General features: G+C 39.3%; 1 protein-coding gene across 3 annotated transcripts in view; it reads left to right on the top strand.

Moving 5' to 3' along the window:
- The window catches only part of STXBP6 (syntaxin binding protein 6), a 243,206-nt gene that overhangs the window by 72,401 nt on the left and 154,777 nt on the right, over positions 1–16,028 (top strand). For all 3 annotated transcript variants that reach the window (XM_045841209.1, XM_045841210.1, XM_045841211.1), the window contains exon 2: positions 4,432–4,620. In XM_045841209.1, the coding sequence (XP_045697165.1) occupies positions 4,467–4,620 (154 nt within the window). In that variant the 5' untranslated portion in view covers positions 4,432–4,466. The remainder of the gene's footprint in view (positions 1–4,431; positions 4,621–16,028) is intronic.

Raw genomic sequence — 16,028 nt, 5'->3', positions numbered from 1 at the left:
TTGATGAAACTCCTGGGGAGGGATCTGTAACAACCAGATTCCTTTTGGAGACTCTTCTTCAGGCAGGTAAATGGAGTTCATAGAAAGCTTCCCCCTGCACTTGCTATCTTTCAGATGCCTTCAGCTCCAAGTGGCATATTTTGGGGTTGCATGACTTGCTACCCTTCAGGGTGATATAGGTTGAAGTAACTATGGTCATTAGTTCACCATTGCTGTTGAATTCATCTTGTTTCCCTGCAGTGGGATCTCAGTTTTGGACTAGATGTTGATTTACCAACAGAAAGATGTAAGACTTGAGAATGATAGTTGGTTGAATATAAAGAAAAAAATCCTTTACATTTTCTTCCTATATTCTTTCCTGTGAATACATTCCTTTCTATTCCACATTTCCTCTCTAAGCTATCAGCTTTCAAGTTAGGTGTCAGGATGGCTGCAGAAGAACCAGGTAGAGTCCTTAGAGACACAGATCCCAAGATTCTGCTTTGGTGGGTGTGAAGAAGGGGCACAGGAGTCTGCATTTTTGAAAAGCTCTCTGTGATGTATTCAGATGTGAAATCAGGTTTGGGAGACATTCATAGACTGTTGCCACAAAGCTACAATAGCAGCCCTTTTACTTTCTGAGTCTTTCCTTTCTAAGCCACTGTACATCCCCATTGCCAGGGTGGCATTAAAAACAGGCGTACGAGTGTGGTTTTGCCTAGGCCTGTTAGTATCGCCAACAAAAGAGCATCTAAACCCACAGTAAAGTTTTATAAGAGTTTGTTAGAGTTTATGTGAGCCAAACACAGTACATGCCCTGAAGCAAGATCTCAGTGGATTGAGAAAATGTTCTGGAGAATGGCACCTCGGCAGGTCTTTTTATAGATGTAGAACTGAAGGAGAAGACACAAGGAAGGGTACATGAAATACACTGGTGGTGGATTAAGGAATGGAGAGAAAGCAAAGCGGGGAAATTTGGGGGATTGGATAAGACGCAAAATGCGTAGATACATACTGTATTTTGCCGTGTATAACACGCTCCCATGTATAATGCGCGCCCACGTTTTTAGTCCAGACTTTCAGGAAAAAAATCTTTCATTTTAATTTTTTAATTCAGTTATTTATTTACTTATATTTAGAAACAAAACTGATTATCATATTCAAGGGTATTATTTTCAGTATGGATATTGTTACTGCTTTCTAGAGTTATACTCTTAATGCATAAGTAAAAGAATAAAAAACATTTATATAGAAACAGAATTAGTACTACCAATGTACAATGTGCATCTTCACTTTTCCCTCAAAAATTTGGGCAAAAACATGCACATTACACTCGGCGAAATACAGTATTTCTTTACATTGGTGGGTGTGGGTTAGTTACCGTTTAGCACTTACAGTAGATGGAGGTGGTAGGAGGGCAGGTGGTAACCATGAGGAGTTTGCTGCATGTGCTCCTGTGAGAGGGTCTGAAAAGATACTCTGGTGGTTCAAAGGTGTGCCAGCCTCAATGCAGAAGGACAATGGACAGGCCTTGCTTAAGGTAAAGATGAACCTTTTACTAAGGAAGCTATAGTTCTGGAGCGTTATTACCCACCATGACCTGCCCAGTTAGGAATTTATGACAGTTCATCCTGTGAGGTCACCCTAGGCCACTGAGCTTGTCAGGCCTGCCATGTAGCTGCTTCATCGTTCACAGTATTGTTGTCCTGAGCAACAATTTTGACAATTTCCCATAAAAATGACTTGGATAGTATCCTACCAGAGAGTTTCCTAAGAGTGACTCCTAGGACTTCTTATCCTTGTAACACAGTACAGAGCCTTTCATATGTTAGACCACTTACCCACGTTTCAAGGGTTTCATATTCATGGATGAGAAAAGTTAGGCTTTGGTAAATTAAAAGTAGGATTTCTCTTTTACAAATACTTAGATGGCTATAGATGGCTATATTTACTCACTTCATGCAAATTCAAAGGGGCTTTTATTTTTCACATTATAGTAGGAGAGTTAATACCAATTTTCTTTTTTAGCCATTTATTATCATTTAGGCACTAGAAAGAAGTGATTTCCTTGCATTGTTCCATTTAATTCTTTCAATGGTTCCATGAAGATATATCCGTGTAGCAGACAGTAAGCTGAGGGTCTAGAATTTTAAGAGGTTTACCTAGTCACGTATAGATCTTACAGTGTGGGGCTGAAATTTGAACCCAAGTTCAATGAAGTAACTGGTTTTCTTTTTTCTTTTTTTGTTCTTGACACTGAATGTCAGTGTGTGTGTATCTCCAACAAAAGGTCACTTTCATTTCTTAATGGTTTTTCAAAATAAGAATAAAATTTCCTAAGAGTTTAGTAAAACATGCCTGTCACTCTTTTCCTGACATATTTTACATAATAAAACAATAGCTTTCCACTTTTTGACCACAATTTTAGGAAAGTATGAATCCAAGATGGAAACTCGAAAGCCATGCCACAGTTGGGAAGGTATGGCTCAGAGAATGCCTGATGAGTTCAGGAATACGACTTTCTTTCTGCATTGCTCACAGAATGTTTGCAGTCACTCTGCTGTCACTGGCTTTCTTTTTTACATGTCCATCAGTGGTGACACATGAGAGGCCTTGGAGCTAGAAAAGAACTAGCTGTCGTCTGTAAAAAAGGAAAATGCCCCTGTCAATGATAACACCCACCTAGGAAAATCATAGGTGAAATTCTGTTTGATAATTTCTCGGGAATCACAGGGAATCAGTTTGTGGTCAGTACATTGAAAAACAGGCCCCCTACACTGTTGGTATTTGTTCTTGGACCGTATGAAGGGCCAGGTGGCAATGATAAAATGTCATGATCAGAACACAAATAGATCTGAGTACAGGTTTATAATATGTAGCAGAGATATAGGTAAATAATAAAAAGTGACATTTTTATTCTTTATTCTTGGAGCCACTAAGAATATCTGTTTTATTACAGAATTGAAACTAGAAAAAATTTCTTTAACCAGAGGATACTCTCTTTTTTGTAGCATATTTCTTTTCTACCGTGAGATTATAGGTGTGGTCTGGTTACAGGCGGACAGGCGTGTTGGTAGGATTTGTGAGTCTCGCATTGGGAAGCATGTTCCCATGGTCTTCACTGTAAATCATCTGGATCTAAGTGAAAACTTGGATGTAGTCAACAGTCAGCTCCTGGAGGACAGGGACCATGTCTTCATGATTTCTCATATCTCTAACATTGAACACAGAGGTAGCACCTAGTGGGGCCAGTTGGCTCAGTTTTACAGCAGTTTTTCTTGTAACTGGATACTCTGTATAATCTGCATGACCAACCCATAAGCCCTCTCTGTACCATTAGTTTTGATTTATTAATTGCTTGAACCAATGTTATTTATTGATTAAGGTGTAGACTATGACTAGGATGACAGAAAATATGTATTCAAGTTCCTGTTGAGCATTTTGGAAGATAGGGTTAAAATTTAGATTGACCTTGAATATAATAGGTACAAATAAGTAGAATTAAAACCACTAGGGAAGAACAACTTCTGGAAAACTAAATATTACGTGGGGCCTGTGTATGTGCAAGTTATTTTTTGGGGGGTGGGAATTAAGGTGGCTCATTGTGAGTCAGCAAAATACTGCTTTGTTTCTTAATTATTGGGCACGCACTTCCAGTTAACCACAAGAGCATAACATATAGGAACTGCTGGGTAGCATTTCCAAAATAATTAGTGTTGGTCAGACACTTGTATAATTCTGTGTCCATTTTGGCTAAAGGAAAATGTGGAGAATTTTTCAAGAGTCCAGATTATGGCAATTAGATGCAGAGGAGCATTGGAAAACAGGACCTATTGAAAGGAGCTAAGAAATATACTGGGATTAAATACTTAGCCTGAGCCAAAGCAGCTGAAGGGTGATTATATTAATGGCCTTCTGTTGCAAGGATAGTATTATGTAGAAGATGATGTAATCATTTCCACTATGAATAGAATTACAGAAATAGGTTTATATTACAGTTAATGGAGATTTTGAAGGAGCATAAAGAACTTCTTGACTTTAAGGATCGTTGGGCAGCGGAAAGACTTCTTAGCTGGACATGTGAAACCATGTTCCTTACAGGACAGGAACAGAGTGGGCACTGCATGCCAGTTAGACCTGGATGCAGTTGGATGTGGTCGGGGGACAGACAGACAGGCTTCCCTGATCCTGTTTCATGCTGCTCATCTCACATTGAGTTTAACATTTCCAGCGAGTAAATCAGTATTTTCTTTTTATTTGTATTTTTTCATAGTTATTTCAAATGCTAATAGCTTGCTTTTAATGATTCTATAATGCATTTCACACAAGAGAGAGGTTAAACCACAAATTGAAATCTACTTCACCTGCGAATGAACTTGCTGCTCATTCTTACAATATGTGGGCCCTTACAATATTCTCAACTCCAACTTACCTTTCCTTTGTCTTCTTTAGAAAACTCACTGCAAGCTCTCCTCTCCTGTTCTACAATGAGCGCCAAGTCTGCCATCAGCAAGGAAATTTTTGCACCTCTTGATGAAAGGATGCTGGGAGCTGTCCAGGTCAAGAGGAGAACGAAGAAAAAGATTCCTTTCTTGGCGACTGGGGGTCAAGGCGAATACTTAACTTACATCTGCCTGTCAGGTAATGAAAGCCAGATATTGATATTATTAAAACAACTTCTCTTTTATAACAGTTCATTCTAAGGTATCCAGAAGGGTTCTATACCCAGGTTTTGTACATGTCTGCTCTTCCACTTTGCTTTTATTTTTCTGTTGACTTCCCTGATCCCCACTTACTTGTGGCACCTCTACATTTGAAGTTGCCTTATCTGGGAGAGGTGATGAAGTTCATTTTTAATGTATTTTCTGATTCATTAAGAACTTCTGTAAAGGGTTTGGCAAACACAGTTGCTTGTCCATACTTCCTTCACTAGGACATTGACAGAATGGGGGTATCCTCCAGGACTTTTGTTTTAGAACAATTGCTGATATTTTAATAAACCAGCAGCCTGAGTTTCATTGAATTTCTTTTTCTAAACAGTTACCAATAATCAGTAATAGTTTGTCTCAAGATAAATATCGACACATTATGGAATGTGAGGAAGTAGTCTGAGCTCTTAGATCACTGCTTTGCCTGACAGCTGTTTCTTGTCAGGAAGAAACATCTGTGTCTATTCAACTCAGGATTTGTTGGATTGGTTTTCTTTTTTCTCTTTCTGTTTGTGATTGTAGATCTGTAGAATTTACTGTGGATTCATACCAAGTTTTTTGAGGTTAGATTTGGACAAGTTTTTCATGGAGTTATGGTTGATGCTAATTTGAACACCTGGGGGCATTTGTAGTATTTCTGATATTTCTTGTAACTGAGCAATGAAAGATTAAGCTTGTAGCCCTGGCTGGTGTAGATCAGTGGATTGAGCTCAGGCTGTGAGCCAAAGTGTCGCAGGTTCAACTCCCAGTCAGGGTACATGCCTGGGTTGCAGGCCATGACCCCCAGCAACCCCACATTGATGTTTCTCTCTCTCTTTCTCCCTCCCTTCCCTCTCTAAAAATAAATAAAATAAAATCTTAAAAAAAAAGAACTTCCTTAAAAAAAAGATTAAGCTTGCCTCAATTCATCTTTTTTTTTTAATTTCCTTCAACTGTGGCTTGGGAATAAAACTTTATTTTTGGACCCATTTTTTAGCTTTTAAGAAAAAATTTAAGCCTGTGATCATTTAAGTTTATCAAAATTTATTTCAAGGTAGAAATAGCTTTTTTTCCTAAAAAAAAAATGTAAAGATAATAATAAGGTCATATCTTGTACAACGAAATGAGACCATAGCCCTTTGGTAAAAATGCCTTTTCGATGATTAAAAGAAAGCTTTCATTTCAATGCATTTGAGAGAACTGAGCTTGAAATATTGGTCTCTCTTTCTTAATCTCAAATAAAGATTAGGTTAATAAAATCTGGTTATTGTTGGCAGACATTTGCATACCTTTAATACGCTAGACAGTGCCTGGCATGTAATAGGGTGCTATTTATATCTAATGACTAAGTGAAAGGAGGAAGTAGCCTTTCCTAATGCCTTCCTAGTATCTTATTAATGAGATTCAAGTCTTCAAAATATTTTCATATTCTTAAATTTAGATTCTAGAGTTTTTGCTCACACCAGTAACAATAGAAACGTATTACGGTAAATACGTTTTGTGTTTGGGCTGAGTTGTGTTTGTTTTGTGTTTGGGCTGAGTTGAACATGGACACACAATGATTCTAATTTTATTTAGCTCTCTGCTCTCAATGTTTCACTGAGATTTCTTGAAGAGGGTAGTTGAAGAAAAGATGGACAGTCTAGAATCCCACAGAGGTTTTCCTACTATACACGCTGCAGAAGAGGGAGGTTTCGTGTGCGGCAGAGTCACGGGCTGTTGCTGTCCAGTGTGGGACCATACAATCTGCACGAGTGATGTAGGGGTTCTGACAGCCTCGTCTCAGCGAGCGGCATAAAAATCTCCTCTGCCACAGGAGTTAAATACTGGGTAACTGCATTTCCTTTACAAATTCCCGAGACCTTCAGGTGTAAAGTCTGAAACTACGAGAATTGCTTTTTTTGTTTCATTCTAATGGAGGAAAGTCTTTTGTTCTGAAAGGCTTCATCCTCATCATGGATTTGAATTTTGAGAGGAAAGGTTGATAAATATATCTGACATGTAAGCAGATGAGTTCATAGAAATTAGGTCAGGAGAATGCTAGGCAACTTTGATGCCCAAAAGTTTCTTGTACTTTGATTTTTCTTGTAACTGAGAAAAAAGCAGCTACCTTTGTTTTCTAACTTATGTGAATCTTAGAGGAATAGCGGTCACATCTCTGATAAGGGAATGTTTGTATTAACAAGTAATTCATTAATTACTCAAATGTTTATTAAGTGCTTTTTAGGTATTGACCATGCTAGGAGGTGTGGGCTCAGTTATGAGAAAAACTCGTGAAGCGTACCTTGTTTCATGGGGAAGGAACAGTGAACATTAATAAGTTACTCGTTACAATAAACATAATCATAACTGTAAAAAGGCTAACTAGGAAAACTATAGGGAGATGAAGTCGTGTGTAAGGAGAATTTGGCCGGGCTGGGAAAACCCAGAGCTGCTTCACTGGCTCTGAAAAGATAAGGATGTTGGTGCAGAGAACATTCCAGGCAGAGGGAATGGCAGCCTCATTAAAAGACTCAGCTGGATTTTTGTGTTTCTCCTTTTCTCCTATTCAGTCTTAGGATGACCTCTTTATAGCTGAACTCACGTAGGTGGCTGAGAAGTGAAAGCAGAGCCCTTCAATGACAGTCTCCTTCCTGCTGTTAGTGTGAACCACCTAGGCTTTCCAGGCAGGCCAAGCCTTTCAACTCTTGTGGTTTGGTGATGAAAACCAGCTATCTATTCTGAACAGGCAAAATCTGTCCAAATTAGGGCGATGTCTACAAATAATACTTTAACCGCTTATAAAACAGCATAAATAGTTCCTTTAAAGAAGGGAAGATTATCATAGTTTTAAATGCTTGCCAACATATGCATGTAAGACATTGATATGCAATGTCTTTTATTTCTTGTGTGACTCCCTCCACCCTTCCAGTGTCTGGCAGAATTTATCATCTGAGAGTTAGAAGCCTGTGAACATAAGACATTATTTTCAGAGTGGGTTGTATAACCTTTCTAGGAATGCAAAAAGGTTCTGGGGTATGGGAAGTAAGAATATCTTTCTTGAGTTATTTATTTGTAATTGTGTAAGGAGAGAAGTAAACCTCTAGTTCATTCATAGAATTGAATGTTTCTCATGGAATTTCCCAAATAGCTTCTGGAATGGTGTGAAATGCTTACATACTAACATGCTTCTGTTGATTAGCATTCTTAAAGCACTGGTTTCTACTTTTCCTCCTTGGCAATGGCTAAGATTAAAAAGACTGACAATACCAAGTGTTGACAAGCATGCGGAACAATTTAACCTCTGATACTTTGCTTGCAGGGGATATAAAAATGATATGAGTGCTTTGGTAGACAATTTGGCATTTTTAAATGAAGTCAAACATATACTTATGTGACTGAGCAACTGTGTTCCTAGGCATTTACCAAGGAGAAATAAAAGCATATGTCCACATAACGACATGTACATAGAGATTTATAAGTGTTATTTATAGTAACAAAAATCATAACTCAAATTAGACATGTGAATGTATAAGCAAATTCTTTTCTATTTATGCAGTGCAATATTACCCTAAGAAATGAACTACCAGTACATGGAGCAACACAGATGAATCTCAAAAGCCTTATGTTGGTGAAAAAAGAAACAAACCAGACAGAAAAGACTACATGCTGTGTGATTCTATTTATATGAAATTCTAGAATGGACAAAACTTAAGCTATATTGACAGAAATCTCATGTTGTTTGCCATGAACTGGGATTGGGGATTGACTGCAAAGGGGCGTGAGGGAATTGTTTAAATAGAGTAAGTATTCTATATGTCAATTGTTACTTAACAGTGATAGTTACTTAAGTGTACTGCACATTTTCACAGCTCCTCAAACTGCACACTTAAAATGGGTGCATTTTTTATATGTAAGTATATCCTAATAAATTAACTTTTTAAAAATGTCTTACAGAGACACTAGTGAGTACGCTCTTTACAGGTACAAGAAGTTACCCTGTTTGGCCTTTTTGAATGCTCAGACAGAAGCAGCTGTGTATCCTACCAACCTGTGCACGCATCCACATGATTTGTGTGCCAATGTGTTCTGTGTTCCTTATAGCACCTGACTCATTGCCAACTACAGACACAATAAATGCTATGGGGAACAGGCTGTTTAAATTTAGGCCTTACTGCATACCTGGTTATTGTGTAGACTTCATGATAACAAAACTGTTCACTCATTTAAAACGTAAAGCAAGCCCTGCTCACAGCCATTTCACAGTTAGTTGCCCCTTCCATAATATTTAGGTCTATAAAACTAAATTGGAAACAGGCTAAAACGTTAAAATCAGTTTATTATTAGAGGCTAGTTACCTACTGAACTTCTCTTATTTTCATTTTTAAAATCTGTCCCCTGATTCAGCTTTAATTCAGTTTGTGTAGTATGTAATGCTAGCCTTCGTGTCCATAAATGGATAAAGTAAGGTTTTCATTGGTGGCTACTTTCTCTCCTGTAGAAGGAGCTTAAGGAAACTTTATTTTTTGTGATTAATACATCCTTTTACATATTTTATTGAAACAAAAAATTCTTAATCTTTCCAAAATGATTTTGAATTTGTAGAGAACAAATTTTTCTTATTTGAAAAAAGGTTTAGAATGTTCTCTGATGAAATAATTTATGTAAATTGATCCCCATGGAAGGTAAGGGTGTGGATTAGGAGCCCAGAACCTAGCAATACTCTCTTCAATCCCAGTGGTTGATAGTCCTGGGTGTTCCTTAGAATAACCTCTAGAGCGTTTCAACATATAGACGGCCTGGCTCCACCTCCATCCTACTAATGCAGCACTGCGCAGTGGGGAATTTTGAAAGTGTTCTGCTGTGTCTAAGGTTGAGAAGTTTCATTATCTTGGGGGAGTTATGCTCTGGGTTTGTCTTATTGGTGTATTTGACAGAACGGCATATTTTTGGTGCTTAATTCTATCAAAAAGAATACTTTTTAGTCTCTTTCTTTTTGATTGACTGTGGTCAAACTTTGGAATTTTTCTGGGCTTCAGTTTATTCAGTTGCTAAGTTCAAATGTTCCACTGGACTCCGTGTTTCTAGGACTCTGAACTCCCTTGGAAGTTTTATACCAATTTCATTCTTATTCCATACATATCCTGTAGGGAGAAAGTCAGGTTATTAATAATCCAAATGGGTGCTTAAAACATTTATGAGGGTTTGACAACATTCTTTATAGGTTGTTATTTGAATTAAGGTACCGTATTTTTTGAACTATACGACGCATGTTCCCCACCCCCAAATTTGGGAGGAATAATGGTTATTAATGCTGCTGTTGAGTTCTATTTACACTTACATTGGTGAAATATTATGTTATATTATTAAATATTTTACATCTTTTACTTCAAATTTTTTTTCTGATTTTCCTCCTCTAAAACCTAGGCATGTCTTATGGTCTGAAAAATATGGTAACCAAAGTTAGTCGTCAGCTATCTGGCATAAGGAAGGAATTCTTTTTATCCACTTTCTAATTCAGACTGGATCTCATCTCAAGGTTTATAAATATTAGAAGGGAGAGACATGAAGAATACAAGACAGGTGAAATTTGTCCTTGATAGAAATGGTTTATTGAGGATGGTGAGTTGACATTCCAAGAGTTTTTATCCAAGAAAAATGAAGAAATCCACCTTGAACTGAGAAGTGTATAATAGTGTAAACAGTAGAAGAGGCAGTATAAAACAACTGCAATAATGACATAAGTTAACTATTTTTATTGTATTATAGAAGCAGTGTATCTTGCTGAAAATATGAATTAGAAAATTATATAGAAGAAGATAAAAATAATTCCTCTTGTATATGTTACATTGTTTTGATTCCAGTAATCCTCACAACATTAGGCATGTTCTTTTTGCTGACAAAGGGACCGGTATTCATCACAGAGGCTGTGACACCCCAGAGTCACCATTTTGGAAGTGACAGACTCAGAAACCCACCCAGACCCCGTGACCCAACACCGCTGCTCGCACTGCCTGCCGCCCCTCGCACTGCCGTGGCACCTGGGCTCTCTGACGTGGGTCAGGAGCTGGTGTGCTGTAGGGAGGGCCATGTTTTAAGGAGCACGTTTTTCCCTAACTTTTCAAGATTGGCAAAGACATTGAACAGTCTTGACCTGCGCTGTGTCTTCCTATCTCTCATGAAATTACTGATTTATATAGATTGCATTTGGGATACAGTAAAAGTCAGGGCAGACCTTTTATCTCTCAGTATGGAGATTAGATACATAAGTCCATCCATAAAATGTTCAGTTGCTCTAGAAGACAATGCAATAAAAAAACGTATTTTCAGTGCCCTGATTATATGATCTTTTCTACACTGTTTTTTATTTTATAAAAATATAACATCCTTCTACTATACTCAGTGTTGAGAATTTGACATTTCTGTGACATGTGCATAGATGCATTTGATCAAAAATTTGTAACAACAACAGTCATTGGTTACAAGAAGGAAAAATAAAGAGGGGGTTTTCTTCTGTGATGTTTTCTGGCTCAGTAGATTTTACCACCAGGTGCCAGTTATAAAAGACCTTTGGTGTAGCACTGCCATGCTCCCATCACATGCTTTAGTGCTCAGGGTGGTTAGGGTGGGACCAGCCCACCTTTGAATGAGTAATAATAGCAGTAATGGTATTTATTGAGTTTCTATGTTGGGCATGGTTTTATGCCCTTTACATACATCAACTCAATGCTTACAGCAATGTTATGAGTTAGATAACAGTACCGTCCTCATTTTGCAGATGAGAATACTGAGCATAGAAAAAGTAAATTAGCTTGCCCAAGATCATCAACTTGTGTGTTATGGAATAGGGAACCCAGGTAGCCCATTCTAGGCCTCTCTCCTTAGCCTCTATGGTCTTGTCTCTCTCCCCTCTCCCCCTCTCTCCCCACAGCCTCCCTTCATGTAAAAGAAGACTTCCCAAACCAAGTGTTTTTTCTTGCCTTCCCTCAGACAACTTTAGTGATAGTCTTGTCTTGCTATTACTCTGCTTTCCTACCCGTTTAGGTCTTGGTTGCTTTTGGCTGGGTGGTGATAGTCTTCTACACCAATAACTGGGCTGCTAAGAAAGCCACGTGTTACAATGATAGTGTCAGTGATGTCCTTGAGTCTTAAAGAAAATTAATTCCTCAGGGAAACTCTGGGAGGCTCCTGAGAGGGACACTGCTGTGTATGGACTTCTTTTGTTCAGTTGTGTAACAGAAAGAAAGTAAATGCTTTACTTTTTTTTAGAATTTCCTTGGTGGTTCTAGATCTCTTTCTGTTAAAATTGGAATAGTACTTGTCTTTTCTAAAGCCTTGTAAATAGTCGAGTCCAAAAATGAATAACTAAGTACATAACAGGTATTATCTCATTTCATCCTCACAACAGCCTTGTGATGAGCTTCTGTTATTTCTGCTTTACAGATGAAGTAGCCAAGGTTTACAGTGGGTCAGTACACTGCCCAGGGTCAGGCAGGTAGATGGCGACAGAGCCGAGACTCACGTCTGGGTTTGTCTCACACCCAAGTCTGCGTACTTCTTAATTCCTTTTCCAGGACAGGGCTGGGTCCCCAGAACAGACCTCTCCCCTTCCTTAACAACAATGACAACATTCCTTGAGCAAAGCATTCTAATCTCTGAGGATTTAGAGGATGTGCTGTCAACTGCTTCAGCTTTTCTAGTGGTTTAGCACATCAACAGAGTTTTATTTTTCCACTCTCTCATGTGTGCGTTCCAATTCGAAAACCAGATGGAAACATGGGAAAACTCTTAGCTGAGGCTGGTGCCAAAACATTTCATTTAAAAAGGAAACTCCATCTGTGTGCTCTCCCACCACAGCCCACTGTTAAGGACAGGAATTTCACAGCTGACTCACTTATGTTCGTTTTATTTAGTTTTGACTGACTGCAGAGGTAGAGCAAGTGGTGGTTCAGGAGATTGCAAACGAAGGCAGCTGGCCTTCTGGACTGCGGTTGGTGAGCCACTCTGTACCTGGCAGACATCCTCAACAGCAGGCAGCCCACCACACAGGCAGGGTTTTAATCCACACAGGTGCATTCTTTGGTGGTGGTAATTTTCTGAGTTTCCACTTGCAGAAGTTCATGCTGTTGGCTGTTGTATTGCAAGCTGAATATCATCAGCATTTCATTTGCAGTCACAGGCACTTGAGGACACCACAAGTCCCTGTGTTTACGTGTATATGTGTGTGTATACAACCCAATACTAGAAGGTCCTCAGCTTTATAAGCACCATTATCTAGCCGTTAAATGGGACATTTTCTGATTCTTGTCATACAAAGATAATTCAACTGCAATTTTAAAAAACATAACTAATGTATGTCTGTGACAGGATTTGTCTTGGGGGTTTCTCTTTCATGCTTCTTTCTGTTTCCATCTCAAGTTTGCTTCCCCCTCACCTTTGTTTCCCACCCCTGCCAGCAATCTCAAGGGCATTCTGACTCCCAATTTCTAAATCTAGCTTCTCTTAATTCTCTGTGTTCCAAAATTATTTCTACCCCCCTCCCCCAAACTAGAATACCGGGTGGCATCACACTGCTGTTCTGTTTCTGAGAATTTGAAGACCTCTACTCTGATACTGAGTATTTTTGCCTTTGCCTCAGTATTGGACACTGAGGTCCTTGTGTTCAGGCCTCTTTATCCAGCTTCGTGGGGAGTTAGAACTGGCTTAGTCAGTCGAGTTCCTGTCCCTGAAATGGGAGATGTTGTTTTCCTACACCTATCTTCACTGGATCAAAAGAAAAACTGAAACAAAATAAAACATAATGTTCTCTGGGGTCAGTCAAGTGCACTGTTCAGCAAATAGCAGAAGTGGGAGAGGCTGGTGCACACGCCTGGGGACCTGGCTTTTCAGCCCAGATCAGGTTCTTGTTTGCCCAGCTCTTTCCTGTTACCCTTCATTCAGAGAGAAAGAATGATTACGGGGATATTTCCATGCCAGTTACAGCCATGCTAAACCATATGCAGAAGAAACTATAAATAGCCACAAGAACAGTAAGGTTGCCAGGCCATCCAGTCCCACATTGAACAGGTGACCAGTTAGTTACTGTGCCCTGAACACGGTCACATTTCTCCTTTGTCTCCCATGTCATCTCCTACCACCACTTAGCAATGCCTGCTGGTCTTTTCAGTTGCTTTCTGCTTGTCTCCCCAGACTGCCAGCCCCTAGAGGTAAGGAAGGGATGCGCAGAAGACACCTCTGTCCCCATGTGGAGCACATAAAGTGCTTAGGGGGAATTGGGCACACTCTGGGCCTGCTCAGCCTGCAGCTTCGTCTTATGTTCTGGGTTGGAGCTCCAGGCTGTGAGCTCTCATGACTCTGGGTTATACCAGCTAGAGCTTGGTGTGGCACTTTTTTTTTTTTACTTGCTATTATTCACACTAAATTGCTGCTGGGTGGTCTTTCAATTTCCTTGGAATTTATCTGGTTGCTGAGGAGAGTCTTTTATTCTACTGAATGGCCTGGTTACCAAGAAGAAAACACAAATTTCTCTGACTTATTTAAAATTTTTAGAAGCATCCAAAATGAGCAATTTATAAATGCTTTGATTATAACCTACAATGGGAAGCTGTTATCTCAAATTTTTGAAGTGCCTGGGTGTTTCTCCTGAAGAAAGGGTTCATTCTATAGAGGAATACATGACCATTTAATGGGCACTGTATATATCAAAACTTTTGCTGTGTGTTTTTTTTTCTCACGGTAATTGTTCATCACTTAATACTCATAGATTTTTTATTGGGGGGACGCATAGTCAAAAATGATTGGAGAGCCCCAGGTAGGGTCCTGGGGGCGTGGAAGCCTTTGTTGCGGTAATAATAGCCTCTGGCCGGTGGCCTGCAGTCTGCGGTTGGAAATCTCTGGCCTTCAGAGGTAGTTGCCCAAAGTAGTGAGCGTATAGCAGCCCTGTGAAACCAGCCTTGGCCCGCACTCCCTGCCTCCCAGTTGGCTCCCACGATTCCATGGCTTTCTAGAAGGTAGAGAGCTAGCTGCAGTGTGAACTAAGTGCCTTTACACAGGCAAAGGGCCTGTCACAGTGCTTAGCACTTGGTAGCTAGCAATGATGGCTCTCTTTTGGGGACCTGAAATTTAGCTGAGAAGGCCATTTGTTTCACTTTGAATGTTAGGTTTGATCTGGACTAGATGTAAACATCTATGACTTTGCTTTTAGTACACTATCTCAGGTCGGGCCTGGTTCATTTAGTTCTGAAGCTTCTTGGCCTTTTGTACTGTTTAGAAAAGGGAAATCTACATTTCCTCTCTGGACTTGACATTTATTGATTCACCCCAGGGAGCCTCATTCTTTACTGATATAGCAAAGTCCTCGGTTCCCATATGAGCAATTCTGTTTGAGCAAGTGCATATCCTTTTTGTACGTAATTATTTTTTCTTTATTTGTCAGTTGTTATACTTCATGGGTAGGCATTGTATAGACCATTTACTTACAGCATGGCTATGCCAACCATTTTGTGAAACAAATTTTTCAAACCTGAGTTAAAATACCAGGTCTTCAAAAGACATTCAAATGTCCCACATCTTACATAAACATAAGTCACAAAACTCCCTTTTTCATGGAATTTGGAACTATTAAACATACTGCTTTTTTTTTTTTCAGAATTAACGTATTTCTAATATTGGATTTGATTTTCTTGAGTATGTATCTCAGAAATTGCCTTTGCCTTCCAACCCCCTGTAGATACTGGTCCTTATTTCAGCTGTCCTGTTCAACTACTATTACATGCTGAAACCCTTTGCCTCCTGAAGCCAATCAATCTTTGCAACCCATCATGGTTGGCTCCTGTTTGTTCCCTCACTCTGAAATCACTTTCTCTCTTCCCTTGTCAATACTATAAAAGTTCTTCCTGAGCAACTGGTCTGCGACGTTAGGACAGAAATACTATAGTTTGCAAAAACCTTAAAGACTGATATGTAATTTGAATGCCTTTGCCTGTGGGCAATTGAATTTGCAAAAAGTGGTAACACCTGCCCTGGTCAGGTAGCTCAGTTGGTTAGAGCATAGTCCCCAAAACACCAAGGTTGTGGGTTTGATTCCTGGTCAGGGCACATACAAGGAGCAGCCAATGAATGCACAAATAAGTGGAACAATAAATCGATGTTCCCCTTTGTCTCTCTCTCTCTCCCTCTCTCCCTCTCCCTCCCTCCCTCCCCACTCCTTTCTGTCTCCCTTCCACTCTCTTTCTAAGATCAATACATTAAAAACGTGGCTACCTCTCTAGAGTTACTGATGATGGTGGTAGTAGTAGTAGTAATAGTGAGAGCATTAAATGCTGTCACTATAGTGAGAGCAACTATTATCTCGTTTTACACCTTCGTAGATAATATAACTGG

Source organism: Phyllostomus hastatus, unplaced genomic scaffold (genome assembly GCF_019186645.2).
Source record: "Phyllostomus hastatus isolate PE091 unplaced genomic scaffold, TTU_PhHast_1.1 phas_contig_348, whole genome shotgun sequence".
Classification (NCBI taxonomy): Eukaryota; Metazoa; Chordata; class Mammalia; order Chiroptera; family Phyllostomidae; genus Phyllostomus; species Phyllostomus hastatus.
The sequence above is the reverse complement of the archived record's forward strand: the minus strand, read 5'-3'. Positions and strand labels throughout refer to the sequence as shown.